The 23849-nt window shown below is 45.3% G+C and overlaps 1 protein-coding gene across 12 annotated transcripts in view; it reads left to right on the forward strand.

Moving 5' to 3' along the window:
- TRIP12 (thyroid hormone receptor interactor 12) overlaps positions 1–23849 on the forward strand; it is a 152778-nt gene that overhangs the window by 105928 nt on the left and 23001 nt on the right. For 7 of the 12 annotated variants that reach the window (XM_044289055.1, XM_044289054.1, XM_044289053.1 and 4 more), the window contains 17 exons: positions 836–989; positions 1391–1619; positions 2359–2477; positions 2662–2866; positions 2980–3080; positions 3194–3368; positions 3519–3660; positions 9873–10064; positions 10897–11048; positions 11732–11889; positions 12846–12919; positions 13167–13366; positions 13482–13609; positions 21966–22117; positions 22386–22528; positions 22854–23010; positions 23221–23319. In XM_044289055.1, coding sequence (XP_044144990.1) covers positions 836–989; positions 1391–1619; positions 2359–2477; positions 2662–2866; positions 2980–3080; positions 3194–3368; positions 3519–3660; positions 9873–10064; positions 10897–11048; positions 11732–11889; positions 12846–12919; positions 13167–13366; positions 13482–13609; positions 21966–22117; positions 22386–22528; positions 22854–23010; positions 23221–23319 — 2580 coding nt within the window. Of the gene's footprint in view, positions 1–835; positions 990–1390; positions 1620–2358; positions 2478–2661; positions 2867–2979; positions 3081–3193; positions 3369–3518; positions 3661–9872; positions 10065–10896; positions 11049–11731; positions 11890–12845; positions 12920–13166; positions 13367–13481; positions 13610–21965; positions 22118–22385; positions 22529–22853; positions 23011–23218; positions 23320–23849 lie in introns of all 12 variants that reach the window. The other 5 variants (XM_044289060.1, XM_044289061.1, XM_044289064.1 and 2 more) reach the window with 3 other exon arrangements.

Below are 23849 nucleotides of genomic sequence, written 5' to 3' on the forward strand. Positions count from 1 at the left end.
TCTGCTGGACTTGCAAACCTTGAAACCTAAAAGGTGGAAGCACTGCCTCTCTAAAATGATGCTTATGTCCTTCAAGAAGCCGACAGACGAAACTCTAATTGAGCCATTGTGCGCCCATGGACCTGTGATGTCCTGTTTTAGTCAATTTAGACACTGTTTTGTACTGAACACACTGTACTTTTTGTAGCAGCTGAGCCTGGCACTGCAGCTCTGTGTAGTTTATCCTCATTTAAGTGAATGGGACAAAACTGCAATACCAAGCCACAACAAAAAGGCAGTCCATTTAAAAAAAAATCTGGATCATCCCTCTAATAGGAGTCATGATGGCATAGGTCTCTTATTTGCAGTGAAGGACTGGAATTCCTAGGGTCCACCAGTAAAATTCATTCTGGGGGCCCACCGTACAGCAACCTGCAAATATTACCTGCCTATACAGAGGCAGACAGCAGCAAGACACTACAAGATGATTGGTTATGGGGTCTCTGCAACAACTTCAAAAAGTGGGTCCCAGGGAGGAGAGGATATTGGCTGGCCTACATCTATTTCTAGAGGCCATTTTAACCTTCCGATGCATCTATAATAATAAACTGGATAGTCTACCCAGTTTTTTATTTTGATATAGGTTATTTGAGATGCTGTGCTGGTGGACTGGGGGCCCACCTTTCTCAGGGGCCCACCGGGGGATTCCCATGTGGGTCAGTCCAAGCCTGCTTATTTGCATATTCAGTCATCTTGCTCACCCAGAGAAGACAAAACACGGTCTAATGTTGTGCGTGATGAAGTTATGTGTTTTCTATTCAAGGATTATCTCTCTGTTTTATATCTGTGTTCTCAGGCAGCCCATCAGGTTGGTGAGGATGAAATAAGTTTGTCTACACTGGGGCGTGTTTATACTATTGATTTTAATTCTATGCAGCAAATCAACGAGGATACCGGAACTGCACGCGCCATTCAGAGAAAACCTAACCCTTTAGCCAATGCTAACACTAGTAAGTAGTTTAGGTTTTGGCTTATTTGGAATTATTTATTACTTACTTGCCATGGTGTAGTCACATGTGCCTCCTCTTTTTCAATTTTTATTACATGTTTTGTTGTACTTTCAAACAGTTGGTGAAGCAGTAAATAGTATAGTCATTTTATTAATTTGTGTGTTCAGATAATGGCGATCCTTTCATCCCCAGTCTAGTTTAGCCTTTTTGAGAGGTTTCTAGCAGAACTTGCTTTTTCTAGTTGTTTTATCAGCATACCAAAATTGTTTATAAAATGTATGCAAAATTATGTCTTATGGTCCGTTCGTTTCCAGTTACTCAGGCATTCTGTGTTCTGAAGATCACTTTACCTTTTTTTTTTCTGCAGCCATTTTCTGACTTTGTACCTTCTGTCTTCATAGGCGGTCATTCTGAGCTTAAAAGAGATGATGCTAGGGCGCAATTGATGAAAGAGGACCCTGAGCTGGCGAAGTCTTTTATTAAGACCTTGTTTGGAGTGCTTTATGAAGTGTATAGCTCATCTGCGGGGCCCGCCGTCAGACACAAGTGCCTTAGAGCAATCCTTAGGATAATTTATTTTGCAGATGCTGAGCTTCTAAAAGATGTTTTAAAAAACCATGCTGTGTCCAGGTAAGGCATGCATTATTCTTTTTAACCTCTATAAAATGTTATTTCTGTTGCTAATTCTATATGTGAATTACTAGTCTTATTAATGGATTTAATTCAACAACATTTAATTTTCAAGTGACTGCATCCCACTGCCTATCCTGACCACAGTATTAAACTGCTGTTGCAGGTTTATAAGGCTATTGAAGCAGTCAAGCCTTGAGTGTATCTACCTTTTTGCCAACTTTTTAATTAAACTGTAATTTCAATCTCGGCCTTTCATGGCTAAGATGGGTATAACCTGAGGTGGTACAGAAACATCCAAGCTGGCTGCGCTCTGCTTTTTCCGTAACGCCCATAACAGTATAGCACAGTAAGCTACGTGGTTTCCTGTAACAGTCACTGATATGCTCTTTGCATAGCTCCCATTCATTGCTGTGGGAGTTGAGGCCTGGGCTACACTGCAACTTCTTGTAGTGTGACTGACTTTAACTATTGATAACAGCTGGAGTCCACAATATTGCATTCAATTTGGAATGCAGTTGTAGTTTAATAGTTAAAATCGATTAGCCGCACTACAAAAAGTTGCAGTGTAGCCCTAGCCTAAAGGAAAATGTGAAGCACATGTAACTGTTGTGGGAGAAATACACTAATAGTTTTTCAGAAGCTAAATGTTCAGTGTGTCTAGTTTATTTGAATGCATGCTTTCAAATCTGTATATTACTACATTAAGTATTTGTATTCTCTCCTCTATCCTGTGTAGTCACATTGCCTCCATGTTGTCAAGTCAAGACCTCAAAATAGTGGTTGGAGCTCTTCAGATGGCTGAGATATTGATGCAGAAATTGCCAGATATATTCAGCGTGTACTTCAGGAGGGAAGGTAATTTTACACACTTGCATCATTGCTGCTTTTATGTTGGATTGTGTATACTTATGCTTGTATATGGATTTCAGTTGTTGACTAAATCTGACAACCCTGCTTACATGCTTGTTAGCATTTTGTGCATATATTATTCGGCACCCATATTTTTCTGGTTTATTAAGCTCTCTTTGTTTACTCCAAGGTGTCATGCATCAAGTGAAGAACTTGGCCGAGTCAGAAACACTTTTAACAAGTCCACCAAAGGTCTGCACCAATGGGTCTAGTTCTCTAGCAAGTGCAGCAACCATAAACACTGGAACTGGCACTGCAGCTGGAAATGCAGCAGCTGACCTTGGGTCTCCAAGCCTGCAGCACAGAGATGACTCTTTAGATCTCAGCCCACAAGGGTGAGGAAAAGCTATTACTTCATTTTGTTCCATGTAGATAAGTACAGTATATGGGAAAGGGAACTTGGAAATACAGTACCTTGTATAATCCTTAATGCTCTTCTATTCTGTAGTCGACTCAGTGATGTTTTGAAAAGGAAAAGGCTCCCGAAACGTGGGCCACGGAGGCCAAAATACTCTCCGCCTAGAGATGAAGACAAAGCAGACAATCAAGGTAAAGATAGTATTTTTGTGTCTTGGTGAATGTGGACCGTTATTTTTCTTGTCTTAAATTGGTGAAACTAAAGGTAGATTCATGATGCATTCCCTTTCTCCTGGTTATTTTAGCAAAAAGCCCAACAGCCACTCAGTCTCCAAAATCCTCATTTCTAGCTAGTTTAAACCCGAAAACCTGGGGCAGGTTGAGCACACAGTCAAATAGCAACAACATAGAACCAGCACGGACAGCGGGAGTTAGTGGATTGGCCAGAACCGCTTCCAAAGATACCATCTCAAACAACAGGTACAGTAATTTATTACTGTATTGTCATATTTTTATTTGTGCATTGTTTTTTATGCAAGCTGGTTTAATACTCCATGTCTTTTTGGTTGCATGAATGTCATTTGATAAATGTGTCTAATTCCTGGTTCCATCTACCACAATATTTTATAGGGAGCGGATTCGTGGATGGATCAAAGAGCAAGCACATAAATTTGTGGAACGATACTTCAGCTCTGAGAATATGGATGGCAGCAATCCTGCACTAAATGTACTTCAGAGACTCTGCAATGCCACAGAGCAGCTCAACCTTCAGGTACTAAAACTGAACTTTTCAGTTGGTTCTTATAACTGTGGGAAGCTCTGGCCAGCTATACTTTTCAAGAGAGATGTATTATCTGCAATACATGGAAGGACTAAGTCCAAAAGGGAGCTAGAGTTGCTATTATTTCCCTGCTTTTTACTCTGGTTAGGGTTGGATTTATGTGTCTGTGTTCCAGATGTTTTATATGTCGATATTACTTGGATGCATAATGGCCCGACCGCTGTTTTTATATGACCTGAACTCACAGCATTATAGGGATCAGTTAAAACATGATTGATATTAAGTAATACAAGTGTACAGTATAGCCGGAACAAGGACATGTTAATCGAGCTTTAGGCTGGGTTCACACATGACTGATTTAGCTGCGGATTTGCTGTTGCTGATTTCTCGCCCATATTCATTGGGGGACACCGGAACCGTGGGTATAGCGATGTCCTAGGAGGCGGCATTGACACTAGTAAAAACTGTTGGCTCCTTCCCTGGCAGCTATACCTCCTCCAGCCTGGGGAGAGAGCTTCAGTTTTTTCTAGTGTCAAAAGGAGGCAAGACCTTTGCAGGGTAGCTCCTAATGATTTTTTATTTGAGTTTTATTTTTTTCCTTTTTTTTTTTTTTTCTACAAATGGGAAACAGCAGTCGCCTCGCCTCCCTGTGAAGATGGCAGCTGGACAGATAAGTAGATGCCTGCTCCGTCGCACCCTGGCCGCCAACCCACCGGCTGGATATACTATTCCCTACCTCCCTGGAAGGGACACCGTGGCATATTTCCGGTCTCATGCCCTGGGCTCTGCATGAATGACCGACCGGGGTGTCTTTATTATCAGCAGGGACGCTTGCTTAGCGCTGAGACACAGACACGGAATATAGCCTACATCGGGTTGGCAGTGGGCGGAGCCTATCGGCTCAGACGGCGAGCGCTTTACAGCGCAACTACGAGTAAAGGGGCCGGCGGCAATTCTACTCCCAATGGGCGGCAGCCTGTTTTTTCTGGCGCTGCCCTTGTACAGGGGCACGCAGTAAGTGTTATTCCGGCAATGCGGGGGTTAATGGACGCGCGCGCATCGCAGCGGCTCTGAGGAGGGATGCAGGACCTGAGGGGGCGGGGCCTTCTCCCCCCCCCCCCCCCCCAGCCAGTTCTCTCCGGACATTCTCAGACGGCGTTTCCTGGTCCTGGTAAGAGCTGTTGCTCCTCTCCTCAGGTCACTGTATCCCTCCAGCCTCAGGTATCTCCTGGATACACCATGTCTGATCCTTCTGGGGTACTTCCGCAGTCAATAGCTGTCCATTATGCCTGCGCTATGTCAGGCAAAATTCCCTTGCGGGCAACAGGATTCTGTCTCCACTGCTTGTCAGATGCCCAGGCAGGGCCCCTCCCCCTTCTGTCCATACCGTTGCTCCCCCTCTGGCATCTGAGTTACCCGATTGGGCCAGAACCCTCTCTGAGGCGTTGGGAAAACCTTGCTCAAATCTCCCAATTCCCCCTATCTATAGTGGGTCGCTTGGTTGAGAATCCGCCACCAGCGCAGTCTGCACCTCCCTCATATGCACCCTCCAGAGCTTCTTGCTCGGGCAACCCCCCTAGGTCACTTCCCTCCGGTTATTCCATCAGTGCACGGCATTCGCAAAAGCGTCCCAGAGTAGACCATGTTTCTTCCTCTGACGCATCTCCCTCTCCACCCCGATATGGGTACGGAGCAGCCTTCTAAGTTGGCCTCCACTGTGGATAGCCTCATTGCTGCTTCTGGGTGCAGGACAATTCACCACCCCCCACCCCACCCCATTGACCAACAGGGGGTATCCTTCTTCTGTCCAAGACAGGCCTCAAAGGTGTTTCCTCGCCATAATTTTTCGGCGGTGGTTTCCAAGGCTTGAGATCACCCAGACATGCGTTTTTCTGCCCCCAAGAAGCTGGACATCCTTTTCCAGCGGATTCTGTTTCCACGTGGGCATTCCCTCCTAAGGTGGACCCTCCAGTGGCGCATCTCACCAAAAATACGGCTACTCCTATAGCCGATGGATCCTCCCTTCAGTCAGCTGAAGATCGTCGGATGGAATCCTTGACAGTCCTTCTTTGCTGCTACGGGGTCAGCCCTTAGGCCCGTGTTCGCCTCCGCGAGGGTGGCGAAGGCGATCTCTGAGTGGGGTAACCAGCTGGACCAGGACTTGGTATCAGAGGTCCCTACTTGGCGCAGCTGATCATCTAGGCGGGGAAGTTCCTCTGCGAGGCGTCACTGGATGCTGCAGGGCTCCAGATGGCGACCAAAATGGTCGCCAATGCGACTTAGAATTGCAAAATGACGACAAGACTTTGTAGTCTTGTGGCCATTTGCGCCCAGACCCTCCGCTGCTCTGCCGCTTTAAGAAGAACGAGATTTTATCCAGCAGGCAGGCGGCAATCCAATAACAGAGCTCCGCACAGTATAGAGCTCTGTTATTAGAGAGGAGGCTGCTGATTGGTCATAGTATCCCCGGGCTGCCCTGCCATTGGCTGCTCCTCTCACCCCCCCCCCCCCCATTCTCCCGCGCTGAACACAGCAGCAGCTTGATCTTCAGAGTCATGAAGACAGGAGCCGCTCCATGCCGACTGCTCCATAGAACAGAGGTTAGCTTGAGAAGCGAATACTTAACAATCCACAGACTGTCAGTCACCCCTGCGCTGCCGCTGATAAAGGCTAATCCTTATCGTCTTTACAACCCTGATAACACTCAGTTCAGGGGGCCGCTCTGTGAGCTCCCTGCTTCGGCTCACAAACATTCTTAATAAGGGAATAAAAGAGTTAATAGGAGCCGCTGGTCAAGACACTACAAAACCAGTGAACCATTGAACCATATCTCTTTCAATAATCGTACTTAGTAGGAGATAACCTCCCCTCCTACTAAGCATGGAGTTTTGAAAGAGATATGGTTCACTGACTTTTTAGTGTCTTGACCAGTGCTCCTATTAACCCTTTACATTCTTAATATTAGCAAGTGGTGAGATGACTGATCACCTCACCACTTGCTAATGGCTGCTGCTGCCCAGTATCCCCCGCCTACCTACCTAACTTTCTCTGCGCATCTCCTATTTTATGCTGAAGTGGGGGGGGGGGGGGGACCTTTTCTGGTGTGAGCCTGATAAGTGCGATTGTGACCAGTTCCATCAGTTGGCGCACGTGCAGCGGTATGAGGGAGCACTCCGCCATTTGTACAGCCTACGATGCAGAGATGCCACCACACTGGGGAGGCTCAGGTGAGGCTGGCAGTGAAGGTGTTAAGGCTGCAGGGCTGCCGGTCGTTAAAGTAACGTTGGGCTGCGCGGCTGCCTCTTATATCAGCCTATCTGATCATGCACCCTCCCTATCCGCCCTTCCCAAACTATGGGCCGACTTACCGGCTACAGCCCCCCCTACTACAAACCCAATGGGCCCTACTGGAAGCCTCCCTACAAGGGGGCCCATGAAGTCTGCCCTTCCCTTTGACTGCCTGGATAACTACCGGATATGGGCTCAGCTGTAGGCCTTGCTCAGCCAGCTGGGGCCCGAATTGGGGCTGACTGAGCCGCTCTTACACCAAAGAGGTAGGGATTCAGGTGAACCCCAGAGTGGACGTGTCTGTTCAGTGTTCACTGGGGCCCTGTATGCTGAAGAGCCGCAAGGGATGGGCCCTACTGTGCCATGCCACACTTGGGCAGCATGCCGGACTGAGTAACGTCACCCCAGTCCGCTTTCCCCGCACTGTAGCCAGACAAGTCTTTTATTTTTTATTATAATTATATGTATTTTACATTTGGCGACTAAAAAAATTCATTTGGCTCCTAAATTTTTCAGATTAGGAGCCAATGGCTCCTTGAGATTTTTTTTTGTCTGGAGCCCTGATGCCGGCGCCCTCATCGCGCTTCTCGGTGCTTGCAGTCACCTTACGCCGCGAGCTTTGGCTGAAGGTGTGGGCAGCGGAAGCGACTTCCAAGCGTTCTTTAGTTGGACTTCCCTTTGCCACCACCAGTCTTTTTGGTTCTCTGCTGGATGAAATTATTTGCTCACGGGTTGCAAGAGCATCCATCTTCCACAGCCTAGAGTTAAGAGGGCCTCTCACATTAGGGGTTCATCACGTGGCAGGCCCTTTCTTCGATTTGCTGGTTCCCGCCCTGCGACGACGTAAGAAACCATCCTTTCGGACACAGCCCTCTTGGCATCCCAGACCTCAGGCCGCTCGACGTCCTGCGGCTAAGCAGTCCTCAGCCTAAAGGTGCGCACCCGCCCAACAGGGTGGGGGTCCGCCTCCTCCTCTTCCAGGACGTCTGGCGGGCCCATGTCTCAGAGGCTTGGGCAGTCGAGAGTCTATCCTCGGGATACATGATCGAGTTTCGATCTCTTCCCCCAGACAGGTTTTTTCAATCCAGTCTTCCACGGGACCCCGAGCGGGCGGCCGCCTTCTCCCAGGCCCAGGGTTGGACCTTGGTCTGGCCCTTAGCTCTTTGAAGGGTCAAGTCTCTGCGCTTTCATTTTTTTTTTCCAGACCATCAGGACTGTAAGGACTTTTCTTCTGGGAGTGGCACATATGGTTCCTCCGTATCGTCCTCCTTTACCGCCTTGGGATCTGAATTTAGTCCTCTTAGCGCTCCAAGCTTCCCCCTTTGAGTCTCTGCGGGAGATTTCTCTCAGACTCCTGTCCTGGAAGGTGGTTTTCCTTGTAGCTATCACTTCCATCAGACGGGTGTCTGAGTTGGCGGCGCTTTCTTGTAGAGAACCTTTCCTGGTTCTCCATAAGGATAAAGCGGTTCTCCAGCCCCTTCCTTTCTTCCGAAGGTGGTCACAGACTTCCATATCAACAAGGAAATCGTCCTTCCCTCACGGTGTCCCTCTCCTTCACACCCTAAGGAAAAGGAGTTGCACCATTTGGATGTTGTCAGAGCTCTGAAGATCTATTTTGCAGCCTCCACTCCCTTCCGCTGTACGGACTCCCTTTTTGTCACTCCGGAGGGTCCTCGCAAGGGATTAGCGGACTCTAAGGTGGCAATCACACGTTGGATTCGGGCTGCAATTGCGGGGGCATACCGCGCCCGGGACAGGGTTCCGCCCTTAGGTGTCACGGCTCACTCCACCAGAGCGGTGGGCGCATCTTGGGTTCGGAGGAATCGTGCTTCAGCTGCACAGTTGTGTAAGGCGGCTACTCCTTACATACATTCACAAAATGTTACTAGGTGCATACTTATGCATCGGCGGACACTGCCTTAAGCCGCATGGTCTTGCAGGCGGCAGTTTCTTAGATGCCTGCAGGGACGCTTGCTTCCATGGGTCTGTGGGTTTTTTCCCTCCCTGTGGACTGCTTTTGGACTTCCCACGGTTCCTGTGTCCCCTAATGAATATGGGCGAGAAAATGAGATTTTTGTGTAACTTACAAGTAAAATCTTTCTCGCTCTTCATTGGGGGACACAGCACCCACCCAGTATTGTTGTTGGGCCACAGCTGTGGCTGTTGCCGGTTAGAACCCCGTTGGGTCTTTTGACATGGTTGGTGTTCCACGTTTTTTCGTTGGTTAACTTGCTTCTCCTACTGCTTGTGCACAAACTGAAGCTCTCTCTCCAGGCTGGAGGGGGTATAGCTGCCAGGGGAGGAGCTAACAGCTTTTAATAGTGTCCTCCTAGAGGACATAGCTATACCCACGGTTCCTGTGTCCCCCAATGAAGAACGAGAAAGAGATTTTACTGGTAAGTTATACAAAAATCTTTTTGTGCAGTAAATCCTCAGTGTTGTACAGTAGCTGCAGAAAAGCTACAGTATCGCAGCTTTAAAATCTGCAGCATGTCAATTTATCCAGCACATTTCATTGCAGGTTTTATCCTTTTCAATGCAAAACATAAAACTGCATATAGTCTGCAGCTTTTTTTTTTTTTTTTTTTTTTTTTTTTCCTGCTGTAGACTAGGGCTCATGCACACGACTGCATGTGTTTTTGCGATCCGCCTACTGATCTGTTGGGGACCGACAGCCCACACCCATGCCAGTCAGCTGTTCAGGTGTGTCTCTGGCAGCTGTGTACAGGTCGTAACTACAGCACTACTTCCATTTCTGAATAACTCCCTTTATTGTCTTCTTTTTGAAACATATAGGAGTAGTGAATGTTATTTCTCCTAAGCAAATGCATATGGCAAGAAAATAATAAGCTCTTACTCTGTTATTGTGGATATATAATTTTTTCTGACACAGTTGAAATATCTCCTTTATCCAGGTGGATGGTGGCGTTGAGTGCCTTGTTGAAATCCGCAGCATTGTCTCGGAGTCCGATGTTTCTTCTTTTGAAATCCAGCACAGTGGGTTTGTGAAGCAGCTACTTCTGTACTTGACTTCGAAGAGTGAAAAAGATGCTGTTAGTAGAGATATTCGACTGAAAAGGTTTCTGCATGTCTTCTTTGTGTCCCCAGTAAGTAACAAGAATAAGTACCCAAATTTTACACACATTTTTGTTATGGCAGTAGGTGACTGGAGAGACCAGTTGCTGTTGATTTACTATATGACAACACCATTTAAAATGCGGTAGCTGGCAGACCTTAGCAACCTCACGGTTTTCCCAATGTTTTTACTTAAGTATGGATCACACAGTGCTATGGTCCCCACTGCCCTTCACTTCCTGGTCCTAGCTCGATGTGCCAGGAAAAGCCAATTCACTGGTTATATCTGTGACCCACCTCAGCCTGTATTTTGTGGCGCAAGGTTTATCCTGACATTTTCCAGCATATTGAGCCGCGACCAGGAATTGAAGTAGCGTCAGAATGGCAATGGTGGAGGTGAGTAAAGATGCTTTTATTTCTTTTATACCCCCTCTGACCTGTATAAGCAATCTGAGAACATTTAAGTCATGCCATTCCACATTTCATAATAAGCAGAATTTAAAGAATTACATTTTGATAGACAAACACTTTAGCCTTACTACTCTTACACCTTAATCAATTATCTGCCAGCATAAACTAAATTCAGAAACGTGATTCAGATGTTGATCACACACCCACACCACCACTCCATTCTCATGAGGCACTCTGGGACCCCCGTTCTTATTATAGCTGGGGGTCACAGCAATCAAATACTTATTCCCTATCTTTTAGCAGCTATGAACAGCAAGACCATACAGAAACTTTCTTGCACAGTTACTTACAATCCTGCTAAACGTTTGCCTGTGTCTTTATTGCTTGACAGTGAAGCTAAATGTCTCTTGGTGTTGCACAGGGATAATTGATGTGTTTCATTATACATTTTAGCTTCCAGAAGAGGAACCACTTGGGAGAATAGAGCTAACAGAAAATAGGCATTTGCTTGCACTGGTGCACAAAATGAATAACTGCCTCAGTCAGATGGAACAATTTCCGGTCAAAGTGCATGACTTTCCCAGCGGTAATGGTACAGGGAGCAGGTATGTCATTTTTTTTTTAAGATTTGTAAATTACGTTTTCCACTGATCTGTGTCTTATTTCACATGACTGTGCTCTGTCATTGCTTGTGTGTCGGCCACACCTCCCCTGACCCAAACTGACTTTATCATAGTGATATTCGGGTCCTATTTGATCACAAGTCTATTGTACTATACTGGTATCATCCTTTGTATACAGTACAATAGACCCACGATCAGATATTGTATGGTACTTGTATCATCATGTGAGTACAGTACAACAGACTCAAAATCAGATGGGAACTGATCACTGTTGCAGTTTGGGTCAGGGGAGCCGCAGTCAACCCACGACCATGTTTCCTGAATCAAGCAGTCGTATGAATCAGATCTAAAAGTGACTTGAGTTATTTATTTATTTTCTTCAGTTATTTTGTGTGATATTCTGATAAGCTGCAGTTTGCTAGTCATAAATTCACATTTGCCATTTGACATCCTGAATGACTATTTTATATCCAATTATTAAAAAAAAACATACATAAAGCCTGATGGATTCATTATATGTCAACGGGATCAGTTGTAAAAAGGATCGATCGTAATGGAAATGGCTCCTGTACAAACATAAACCATGATGCCAATGTGAAGCTTAAGGCTTTCTTCAAGCATTTTTTTTTTTTTTCTGACTGTTTTTTTTTTTTTTTCATTACCAGAGGGTCTCAAGCTCTAAAGTTTTTTAATACTCATCAGCTGAAATGTCAACTACAGAGACATCCAGAATGCACTAACGTAAAGCAGTGGAAAGGTGGACCTGTTAAAATTGATCCACTGGCTCTGGTTCAAGCAATTGAGAGATATCTTGTGGTTAGAGGTAAGTTGTGTTGTTTTTTTGTTGTTGTTTTTTTATGATTTTAGTGTAAGCTCTAATGTAGTACTATTTTCAGTCACCACAAAATGCAGTGCAGTCTGCAGGCAACATGTTATAGAGCAAGAGAGTTTGTGCAGATTGATATAATTTTATGTGAAAAGATTCATTAAAACTTGTAATTTATACATTTATATCACTGCTCAATTGAAGACCACCCCTGGGAGCAGCTACTGACCGCTATCTATGTATACTCCCTTATACAGAGAATGCTATCAATCACTGATAGCAACTCACCCATGCACTGAAAGCTGTACACAGGGGTGGTCTTGAGAAACAGCAGAGATATAAATGTATAAATTACACGTTTTACTGAATGTTTTGCCTCAAAACTCTATCAATCTGCTCAGCTTCCCTGTTCTATATCATGCTGTCTGCAGTTTACATTGCATGTTGTTGTGGTGACAGGTTTGTTTCTCTAATTTAAATTGTCTGGTGATACATTATGGCTTAAAGGGGTTGTCAAAATAAATATATATATATATATATATATATATATATATATATATATATATATATATATAGATATATATATATATATATAGATATATATATATATATAGATATATATTCATATTCACCAATTCCTGCTGGTGCCGTTCTGACACTGTTCTGGTCCCGATTCTGAAAACGGGAAACTGCTAAAATGCCCACACAGCCAATCAATGGCCACAGTGGTGACCTGTCTTGCCTGGTGGGCTTTTCCAGTTGTTTCCTGTGTGTTGTGCTAGCCTAGGATGTGAAGAGCACCTGGGACCAGAGCAGCATCAGAACTGCATTGGTGAGGATAAATGTTATTTTTTTTGTTTTGTTTTTTGTTGTTGTTAACTATTCCTGGCCTTAAAATAAAATGTATCTCTGGACTACCCCTTTTTAAACTTTTTTTTCATGGATTATTTTAGGTTATGGCAGAGTGAGAGAAGATGATGAGGACAGTGATGATGATGGTTCTGATGAAGAAATTGATGAATCTTTGGTAAGAGAGAGCTATTGGTTAGGCATTGCCCTTGACTATGAGAAGGTGTACAGTATTCTCTCCAGGCCACCACATGCTCTACATCATTGGTAGTTACCATATTCAACAGTGAACAAGTTCAATTTGAACAATTGGTGTTTATTACATGGCAGTTTATGGGCTTAACTACATATATAGCAGTCTTGTGTCAAGCTGACCGTGTTTGTAAAGAACTAATGGACATTTGTTGGTATCCTGTCTTCTCTAGGCTGCTCAGTTTTTGAATTCAGGAAACGTACGACATCGGCTACAGTTTTACATAGGTGATCACTTGCTTCCATACAATATGACAGTATATCAAGCAGTGAGACAGTATAGCATACAGACAGAGGAGGAAAGAGAGTCTACAGATGACGAAAGTAATCCTTTAGGAAGAGCGGGTATCTGGACCAAGACCCACACTATCTGGTATGTGCTTCTGTTATGTATGCAACATTGTTGAAATACCTAAATCTGGATCTTTGCAAACCCCTGTGCTTCTTTCATGTTTGCCAACTATTCAAGCATCCTATATTGATTGCAGGTACAAGCCAGTCAGAGAAGAGGAAGAGAGCACAAAGGATACAGTAGGTGGTAAGCGAGGTCGTGCCCAGACTGCACCAACCAAAACGTCTCCTAGGAATTCGAAGAAACACGATGAACTGTGGCACGGTAAGGCTGACAGTATCACAATGATCACATTTTCGTGTGTCAGTATTTGCTCTGAACTCTGGAAATATACAATACAAAGTAAAATTCCTTTAATCTGGCAACCATGTACATGAATTTTGCCAGATTAAAATATTTTCTGTATTATTGGATGGTTGTAGAAGAGTTGATAAACAAGCTTCTAGTAGATGGGGGGGGGGGGGGGATAAAATGCCAGATTTGATCAAGCTCCCATAGACTGTATTATTGTCTGGAATGTTAGCGATATAGGAGATTAAAACAAGTGAAGTTACTTGTATTACTGGTGCCTTTATTTTTAGTTATCTGCTCCGTTCCAGTCTCTTGTTGCACCACATGACCAGCAGTCTGACTCGCTGAAATTTACAACAATTTAGCGTGGCCAGAAGTCACACTCTATTCATTCAACAAGTCTGAGTGCCAGTCACTTGATGCTGTGAGAGACCACAATGGATTACTCAAAATTAAAGGCACCTATCCTCAGGATAAGATCATTAATCTTATCTGTGAGAGGTAGGGCTGCAGCTATCGACTGTTTTTGTAATCAAGTATTCTATCCAACGATTAATCGAGTACTCTAATAGCAAAAAAAAACTAATTAAAAGAACGTTTTTCTTTATAAAAACTCATCAGCGCTTACATTCACTATGACCAGACGATATGTCAGGATACAGTACAGTGCAGCACGGTGCGGGCCGGCGGGTGACCACGGAGCAGTGAGTAAGCTTCACTCCTGCACTGTGGTCACATGACAGAAACAAATATTTTTTTGGTCTCAAATTACTCTATTCAATCGTAATCATTTCAGCCCTAGTGGGAGGTTGAATCCTAGCACCCCCATGAACAGCTCTTTGAAAAGGCTGCGGCACTCTTTCTAGGCTAGTTGAGTCGCATTCATCAGTCACATAGCCTTATGTACAGCTCAATCCTGTTCAAGTGAATAGGCCTGGGTGCAATACTAAGCGCAGCAGCTATACAATGAATGGTGCTGTGCTTTGTTGGTGTTAGGAGACTGGAACGCTGCCACTACTTGAAACAGCTGATCTGTGCTGGATCAGATATTGACCTATCCTGAGGATAATTCATCCATATTCTTCTGGAAAACCCCTTTTAGTTTAGGTTCTTCACCTGATACTGGTTAAATAGAAAGGAAAGAACAAAGCAGGTTAACATTTTTGCAAATGTAAGTGTGCAAAGGTAAAAAAAATGTGTAGTACCCTAAGTTAGGATTAGCAGTTTCCCGTTTGCAGAATCGGGACCAGAGCAGTGTCAGAACGGCACCAGCAGGAATTGGTGAAGATGATAAATATATATATATATATATATATATATATATATATATATATATATATATATATAATATATTTTTTTTAACCCATTCATTTACCTAAAAGGAAAAAGACAAAAATAAATAAAGTCGCCCTGCATAAGCAGGGAGGTGTGCCTCCTACGACACTAAGCTAAAAACTGATATGCTCTCTCCAGGCTGGAGGGGGTATAGCCGGCAGGGGAGGAGTTATCACTTTTCAGCCTAGTGTCACCTCCTAGTGGCAGCAAGCAGCTATACCCACGGTCCTGTGTCCCCCAATGATATGAGCGAGAAATGTTAGTTTTGTCAATTACAAGAGAAGTTCCCAATACCAGTTTTACAAAGACACAACAGAAAAAAAACATACAAATTTGGACACCAAAGCAAAATTTCTGATTTTCTAATATTTTGCCATTTTAGTAATATGTTTTTATCAGGTAATTTTTTATTAGATGTTCATAAAATATAAGAAAATATTGTTCATAAGAAAAACATAATTGCAAAAAACAGTATAACAACTCCCTCACCCCAACCCTCCTGTACAGAAAGTACAGATTTTCTTTAGAGTAAGAGCCAATGCACAAAAACGTTGCCTTCCGAGACATACGGTCCGCGTTTGGGCCGTATGTACCGGAGACGCATCAATCATGTGCACGGTACTACACAGCGGCATAGGTTACTATGACGCTGTGAGTGTCAGGCCGCCCATGGGACTACTGTCCCACACTCATATGATCGCAGGACAGTTGTCCCATGGGTGGCCCGAAATGGATTTGAGAATATTGCAGTATTCAATTATAGTCTCAGTTATTCAGACTTCGACATGAATCCGGTTCAATCTTCCAAGATTGCGTCCATGATAGCCGGTGGTACTGGTGTATTCATTACCCCCTTCTTTAGGCGGTATTTGCACTACTAATGGGTACAGTACTTACCTTATGTATTACCTCCTTCCATAGGTGGACTAACCACACTAGCACTGGTCTCAATGCCAGCCATAGACATCCCCCGTTCCGTAGTTGGCAGAATTGCAGTTCCACTGGGCACAGTACTGTCAGTATGTATTAGCCTCATCATGGCATTATCACTACCGTTGCAGTGTTTACCGTATGCATTACCCCCTTATTTGGGTGGAGTAATTGCACTTCCCACTGGGTACAGGACTCGTCATATACAAGTTCCTGCTGTGGCGTTATCCCCTTTCATAGGTGATGTACTTGCACTATCTCGGATTACAGTACTTGCCGGATACGTTACTCACGGTCATAGGTGGAGTGAGTGCAGTGCTTACCGTAGGCATTACCCCCCCTCCATAGGTGGGGTAATTACACTTCCGTTGGATGCGGTTCTGACTATTGCGCTACCCCCTTCCTCCTTCGGAGGATTGCACTACCACTGGATGCTATTCCATCAGTCATTTGCCATCACATGCATCTTTGCATGCTATATTTCACCTACGCCACAACACTAGATGCCTTGGCTTCCTTCACAGGTGGTCCATGGCAAGTCGGTACCCACTGGTGTCTCCACCTGCGCAACTCGGTGAAGGATCTCTGCAGGATCCCAATCCGTCCTACAGGGCCGTTTGGTTGATAAATTCTCCACCTGCGCCATACAGTGGGGGACCTCTGGGATTCCCAATCCACCCTCTTGGTTGTTGGTTGATAATTCTCCACCTGCGCAATCCAGTAGGGTCCGCTGGAATCTCCCATCCACCCTCCGGGGTTCTTTGGTTGATAATGCACCGCTTTCGCAATCCAGTGGAGAGACCTCTGGGAGTTTGTTCCACTCTCGGATGGTTTGGTTGATAAGTCCCCGCCTGCGCAGTCCACAACTGCCAGGGGCGAGATTCTGAAGGGTAGCTCTATGCGCAAGTGAATCGCAGCAGGACATTTTTCCTCTAATATTTCCGCTCCCCCTACACTTCCTCCCTAAATCATGCTCGGATACACCCTCCCTCACTGGGGCGGGTCTGTCCAGGAAGAGGGGAGAATCTCTGATTTGGACCCTGACATGAGTCCGAAGCAATTTTCCAGAGATTGCGTCTAGTTGGCCAGCAGTACTGTCGTATGAATTACCCACTTCCTTTGGTGGTGTAACTGCACTACTTCAGGATACAGTGTCTGCCTTATACATTGTCCCCTGCCATAGGTGGACTAAGTACAATGACTTGAGGTTCGGGACCTGCCATATGCTGATCCATCGGTGGCGCGATGACATTGTCATTGGTTACATTATGTGCTGTATGCATTACCCCCTTAGGTGCACTATTGCACTCCACGCGGTACAGGACTCGCCATATGCGCTAGTTCTCGCTGTGGGCATTCGCCCCCCTTCTTAGGTGGGGTATTCTACCTACCACTGACCAGTACTTGCCGTATGCTCACACCTCCTTAGGTAGCTAATTACTCTACAATTAAATACGGTTCCAACTGTCGCGCTATCCTTCCATAATGCTTCTGTCGCATTTCCCCCTTCCGTGAGTGATCCACTAGCGGGGAGTAACTAACCATCTTCTACGGCTCTAGGTGCCTTCGCTTATTTCCAAGAGGGCGCAGCTACAGTTGGTTGTCGCAGGCGCCCGACACTCTTACCCTAGTGTTATATGGGTGCCACCAGTGGATACGGTGGCTATTTATCGTTGCATCCTTCTTTTGGTGCTGGTTTCGCGCCTGATTATAACATCCTCTGTCTTCCCAGGGGGTTCCTAGCATCACTTGTGGGTCTTACAGACACCCACCCCCATCGGCCTCAGTTGCTCCAGTCGGTCCTGATATTGTCCTCATCAATACGTAATACATACTCCGTTGCACTTACCCAGTGAGTACGTTCCAGCGGGTCGACTCTTTTCACTGACTCCGTATTCTGTATCCACCACTCCCCCTTCTCTGGGGAAGTGGTTATGCTGGCGACTCTGGTTTAGCTCCTACAGCTTGTTTTGCTCCACAGGTGCAGCTTTTCGCTAATGTTCATGATCGCTGCAGTGGGACATCCCCCTCTGGTAGGGGTCCTACCCTGGAGCTAGCTTGGCAGTTGCGCCTGTTCATTGACCTTCCAGGTAGAATTTTTAAGGTTAGCGCCACATAACTGGGGCAGTGTGGCACATGGTTTCTACAGAGAGTATTGGTTCTCTCCCTCAGTTTTTGCGCTGCCAGGGCAAGCGCTGGCGACCACTGTGGTAGCAGTATTACTTTTCCCTACATGCTTGGGTTCTTGCTGCACAGCCCTTCGCTAGACGGTGGACTCTTTGGCACCGGATTAGTGGCTTCTACAGGTGTTCCCTCCTCTGCTTGGGATATGGGGCTAGCATTGCAGTGTGACTTCCCTTGCCTGGCTTCCTTCTCAGGTGGAGTTTTTTATTTATTTTTTTGCACGGCCACTTGATCTTTGGCTACTTCTGTATAGCGTCGGTCTCTTACAGGGTATGGGCTTAGACCTAGCCTATTGCTTCTCCAGTCTTTTTCCCCTCTGGCTCATGGTTCATTGTCACCCTGTATGCCTTGGTAGTTCCTACGTTGCTACCTTCCCTCACCTGCATTGCATGGGGTATTCGTTTGGTGGCTTTCCATTCCATACACGATCCAGTCCCAACTGGTGGGCTGTGACGCCCTCCACATTCTTCCTCCTACAGGGACTCTTCCATTGGTTCGTGTGTGCTAATGGTATCTGCACAAAGGCTTCCCGCCTTCTCTCCAGAGCCAGAGTTCCGGAAGCATCCGCCATGGAGGTCCTGATTCTCCTTGACGGGAGTTTCTTCCCCTCCTTTTCAGGGTTCTACGGAAGATCCGGATGGAGGACATTCAGACGTATCCTAGTCGCTCCGAAACCTGACTCGTCGCGTGTTGTACTCCGACCTCGTTCTCCTGGAGACGTCCCTTGGTCACTGCCACTCAGAGACGTCCTTCTTTCAAGGGGTTCAGTCTTGCATGACCTTTTCAATGACGACGTGGCTATTGAGACCGCCGTTCTAACGTGGAGAGGGTTTTTCGGCGGATATCTTCCGCACTATGATTCAGGACAGGAAGTCTGCATCGCCAGGATCTATTATGGGACCTGGAGGTCCTTCTGAGGCTTCTCTGAAGCCGAGACGTCCCCCTCACTTTGGGGTTTTCTCTCTCCTTTCTACTTTAAGGGTTGGACCTTTGTTTAGCCCTTGTTTCCTTCATGGGTCAGGTGTTGTCGCTTCCGTCTTGGGCAGCTTTCCAGGTTCCCTGGTGCCCGTGGGAATCTTCCTTCAAGGAGCGGCACATACGGTTCCTCTGTACCGTCCTTACAGCCTTTGGATCTGAATATAGTTTTCTCAGCATTCCTTCTTCTCCCGAAGATTGTCTTTGACTTCCATATCACGGTCCCTTCCTTCGCACCCTATGGAAGGGAGTTACATTATGGATGTTGTCAGTGCTCTACTCATTAGCAGCCTCCAGTGGCTCTCGGCATACGGATCCCCATTTTTCTCTCAGGAGGGTCCTCGCTGGGGATTGGCGGCCTCCAAAAAGGGCAATTGCACGTTGGATTCGGTCTTCAAGTGCTGTAGCTTACCGCGCTCAGAGCGGGGTTCCACCCTTAAGTGTCACGGCTCACTCTCCCAAAGCGGTGGGCGCTTCTTGGGCTAGGAGGAATCGCGCTTTGGCTGCACAGTAATGTAAGGTGGCTCCGGTCCTCCTTGCACATGTTCGCAAGAAGTTACCAGGTGCATACTTATGCATCGATGGTCACTGTGTGGGCTGCTTGGTCTTGCAGGCGACAGTTCTCAGTTGCCTGCACGGGCGCTTGCTTCATGGGTCTGTGGTTTTCCCTCCCTGTGGACTGCTCTCGGAGGTCCCATGGTCTCTGTGTCCCCCCAATGAATATGGGCGAGAAAACGAGATTTTGTAAAACTTACCAGTAAAATCTCTTTCTCACTCTTCATTGGGGGGACACAGCACCCACCCAGTATTGTTGTTCAGCCACAGTTGTGGCTGTTGCTGGTTAGAACCTGGTTCGGTTCTTGGCATTGTTGCTGTTCCACATGGTTTCGTTTACTTGCTTCTCCTACTGCTTCTCACAAACTGAAGCTCTCTCTCCAGGCTGGAGGGGGTATAGCTGCCAGGGAGGAGCTAACAGCTTTTACTAGTGTCAACGCCTCCTAGAGAACATAGCTATACCCATGGTCTCTGTGTCCTCCAATGAAGAGCGAGAAAGAGATTTTATTGGTTTTACAAAATCAAATTTTTTTCCACGTGACATGGGTTCCTCGGGTACGGTGGAGGCGTTGGACGTCGTAATCACACTCCACCCGGCAAGAGTATTTCTCTCATCTTTGTTCCACTCATCTGCCCTTCCAGGCAGGGTTGCCACATTGTTAATATATGGTCACTGACGGGGCTTCCCAACACCGATGATGCACACAATCGGCTTTACTTTTACCTTTCTCCGAGGTATTGGTTTTTTGACCTGCAATGGGGCATGCCTGGCTCAGGCGTTTTTTTTTTTCTCTGTGGTTTCTCAAGCAGCTTCTCTCGCTAGAAGTTTCACCACAAGCCTCTATGGCTAGAAGGGCATTGGTCTACCAATTTACTGCTTCCTAGGGGGTGTTCTCTTAACCAGAGGAGGATCCTGCGGACCTGGATTTTTAGTTCTACTTCCACAGTTGCGGCCAGGAGCCGGTTGTTTGGTGGAGTTTTAGTGAGGAAGAGGCCCTCCCTCTGGGTCGTCGACTTCTCCTTTTTATTTCAGGGAAGGCGGCATTCCAGGTGGCGGGATCATCCACCAGATGTTTTTTGGAGTTGATACTCCGCCTTGTATGTATTTTTATCTTTTATCATGAACATAAGGCAGTGCTCCGCCCAGTATTCTTTCTTTGCAGAAGGTAGTCGCCCTTCCACGTCATAACAGACATGGATTTCTCTTTTCTCCCTTGCATTATACAGAGAGAGCTTTCAATCAGCCATGTGATTTGGCCTCTGAGGTTTGCTTGTCCATGACTAGCGCTTACCTCCGTACAGACTTTACCTGCTTTTTCCTGGAGGTCCTTGTCAAAGCTGGTGGCCTCCAATGGATGTTTTCCAGGTAGATCTGTTTAACAGTTGCTCGGACATTCCGCTCCCAGGGTAAGGCACCACGAGTTTTGGACCAGCGGTTGGCGCTTCTAGGGTTCATCTCAGTCATGCAGCAGCTTTCCAGTTGTAGAAGACAGTGTCTTGGTCTTCCGGGCACACATTCACCAAGTTTTACCGGGTGCCTTCCTAGGCATCAGCGGATGCTGCTCCAGGCAGCAAGGCCTTGCAGGTGGCAGTGGGTTACGCATCCTCGAGGGCGTTTTCTCTATGGGCGTGTGATTTGTTTTCCTCCCCTCGGACTGCTTCAGGACGTCCCACAGTCCTGTTCCCCAATGATACGAGCGGGAAAACAAGATTTTAGTGACACTCGCCTGTAAAATCTTTCTCGCTTAGTTCATTGGGGGAGACGCAGCTCCCACCCAGTGATTTCTGTTTGCTGTAAATGATGGCGGTTGAGTAGCCAGTATGGCCCTCAGTTCTGGTTCGATCTGACTGGCATTGGTCAGTTATTGGTTGTTTACGGTATGGTTTTTCTCTCCTACTCTTATTGCTTGGGCACAAACTGATATGCTCTCTCCAGGCTGGAGGGGGTATAGCCAGCAAGGGAGGAGTTATCACTTTTCAGCCTAGTGGCAGCAAGCAGCTATACCCATGGTCCTGTGTCCCCCAATGACCTAAGCGAGAGAGAGATTTTACAGGAGAGTTATACAAAAATCTTGTTTTTACCGGCAGTTGCTGAGATTCTAAATTAAAGGTGATACTTCATGCCACTTTTACAAATGAAAACAAACTGTTAAACTTCTGATTTACATGTATGTGTTTCCTAGCTGGCGGCTTTGGGGGAAGATGGATTTCAGTTTTGGCTGCTCATACATACAGTGCACCTTCCATAACCATAGCAATGCACAGTTCTGAGGGATTTTTGTTCTCCTATGTAATTTGAAACTGATTTTAACAAAGACTGTTTTAACATTTATTTTTCCTCTGTACACAGATGGAGTGTGCCCAAGAACTGCTAATCCTTTAGACAATTACCTCATCTCCACCCCACCTGAAAATATCACTTTTGATGACCCATCCCTTGATGTAGTGATACTTCTGAGGGTTCTTCATGCTATCAGTAGATACTGGTATTACCTGTTTGATGTAAGTTGCACTATTTTATTTGTACTGTGCTTTATCAGAATCAGTTTGCAGGTTTATTTTTGGCTGTCCTGAAGGTCATTTTGGGTTAAACTATGATAATTAGGGGGGCTATAGTGAATAGTGGTGAAATATATGCAGTGGTCTTTTTTTTTTCTGCCGTCTATGAATTATTTAAACACTGCCAAGTTAACAGATGATTCCAAGTATTCACCCTGCGAAATGTACATTCCCCCTTGGAAATTTACTTTTTTTATGTGATTTCTCTTAGAATGCTGTATGCAAAGAAATTATTTCTACATCAGAATTTATCAATAGCAAACTGACTGCAAAGGCAAACAGGCAGCTGCAAGATCCTCTGGTTATCATGACAGGGAATATTCCCACTTGGTTAACAGAGCTCGGGAAAAGCTGGTAAGTTGTGATTTTCCTACCACCAATGTTCCTGGCATTTTTATGCGTTATGCCATACAAGAATTGATGCAGATCTGACCTTGTGAACCCTACCAGTTGCTAAAATGTCAATGTGTAGTGCCATGACTCATTGGTTCTTAGGGAGAGGCCCTTTGACTTGGCCACCATGTAAGTCCTAGCCTTTGGACCAACAGTGATTTATGGCATATCCTATTGATAGTATATGTGTTAGTTATGGGAAATGCCTTTTTATTGTGTTAGACTACTTGGTTTCTAAGTATGAGAACAGAATTTCATATTTCTTGAACGTTCATTTTCTTTTCAGTCCATTCTTTTTTCCGTTTGACACGCGACAAATGTTGTTCTACGTGACTGCATTTGACAGAGATCGGGCAATGCAGAGGCTTCTTGACACTAACCCCGAAATCAACCAGTCAGATTCTCAGGACAGCAGAGTGGCTCCTAGACTAGACAGAAAAAAGGTAAGTTTTGAGTGAGTTAAAGAAACAAATCACACTAGTCCCATGGTCATTAATATAAATCGGAAATCGTGTACTTACACTTGTTACTGTTCTTCTCCTGTTACTGTCATACTGAAGTTCCAGAACAATTACTTTAGTAAGAACAGGAGCAAGGTAAAATGTATATTCTTGCTGGTTGAGCACAGCACTCATATGTCCTTTCTCTTTCAGCGCACTGTGAATAGAGATGAGCTCCTGAAACAAGCTGAATCTGTTATGCAGGATCTGGGAAGCTCACGAGCTATGCTGGAGATCCAGTATGAGAATGAAGTGAGTTACCGCCATGCGTTTCATGCTGTATCATTGCATATAGTGCAGTTGAAGTAAGGTACCACTAAGTATCAGATCAAAATGAAAAGTAGCTCTATACAATCACCTGAAAACCATATTCATACTGTTATTCATACCTTAAGCCCTTTATCACTAACCGAGTTATTTTCCTCTTTTTTTTTTTTTTTTTTTTTTTTTCATAAGCTGGAAAAAAATTCTAAATCAAAAAATGCAATTCTGCCATAGTTTTACAGGTTTTATTTTTTGGCATTCCCAATACCACATTTTATATAGTTTTTCTTGGGTTTTAACACAGAAAAAAAAACGTAGAAAATAAAAATCTCTGTATTCTACCCCCCATAACTTTTTTTATTGGTCTTGGAGATTCTGGTTCTGTAATGCAGTGCTTTTCATTTAACAGTAGGAATACTGCAGTGTTTTGAAATTTGAAAATCATGCCTAATACACTGCCTGCCATCTACAGAAATTTTATTTGTGCCAGGAAATGGAAGGACTGGGTTTCAGGGCTC

This window comes from Bufo gargarizans, chromosome 4, assembly GCF_014858855.1.
Source record: "Bufo gargarizans isolate SCDJY-AF-19 chromosome 4, ASM1485885v1, whole genome shotgun sequence".
Classification (NCBI taxonomy): domain Eukaryota; kingdom Metazoa; phylum Chordata; class Amphibia; order Anura; family Bufonidae; genus Bufo; species Bufo gargarizans.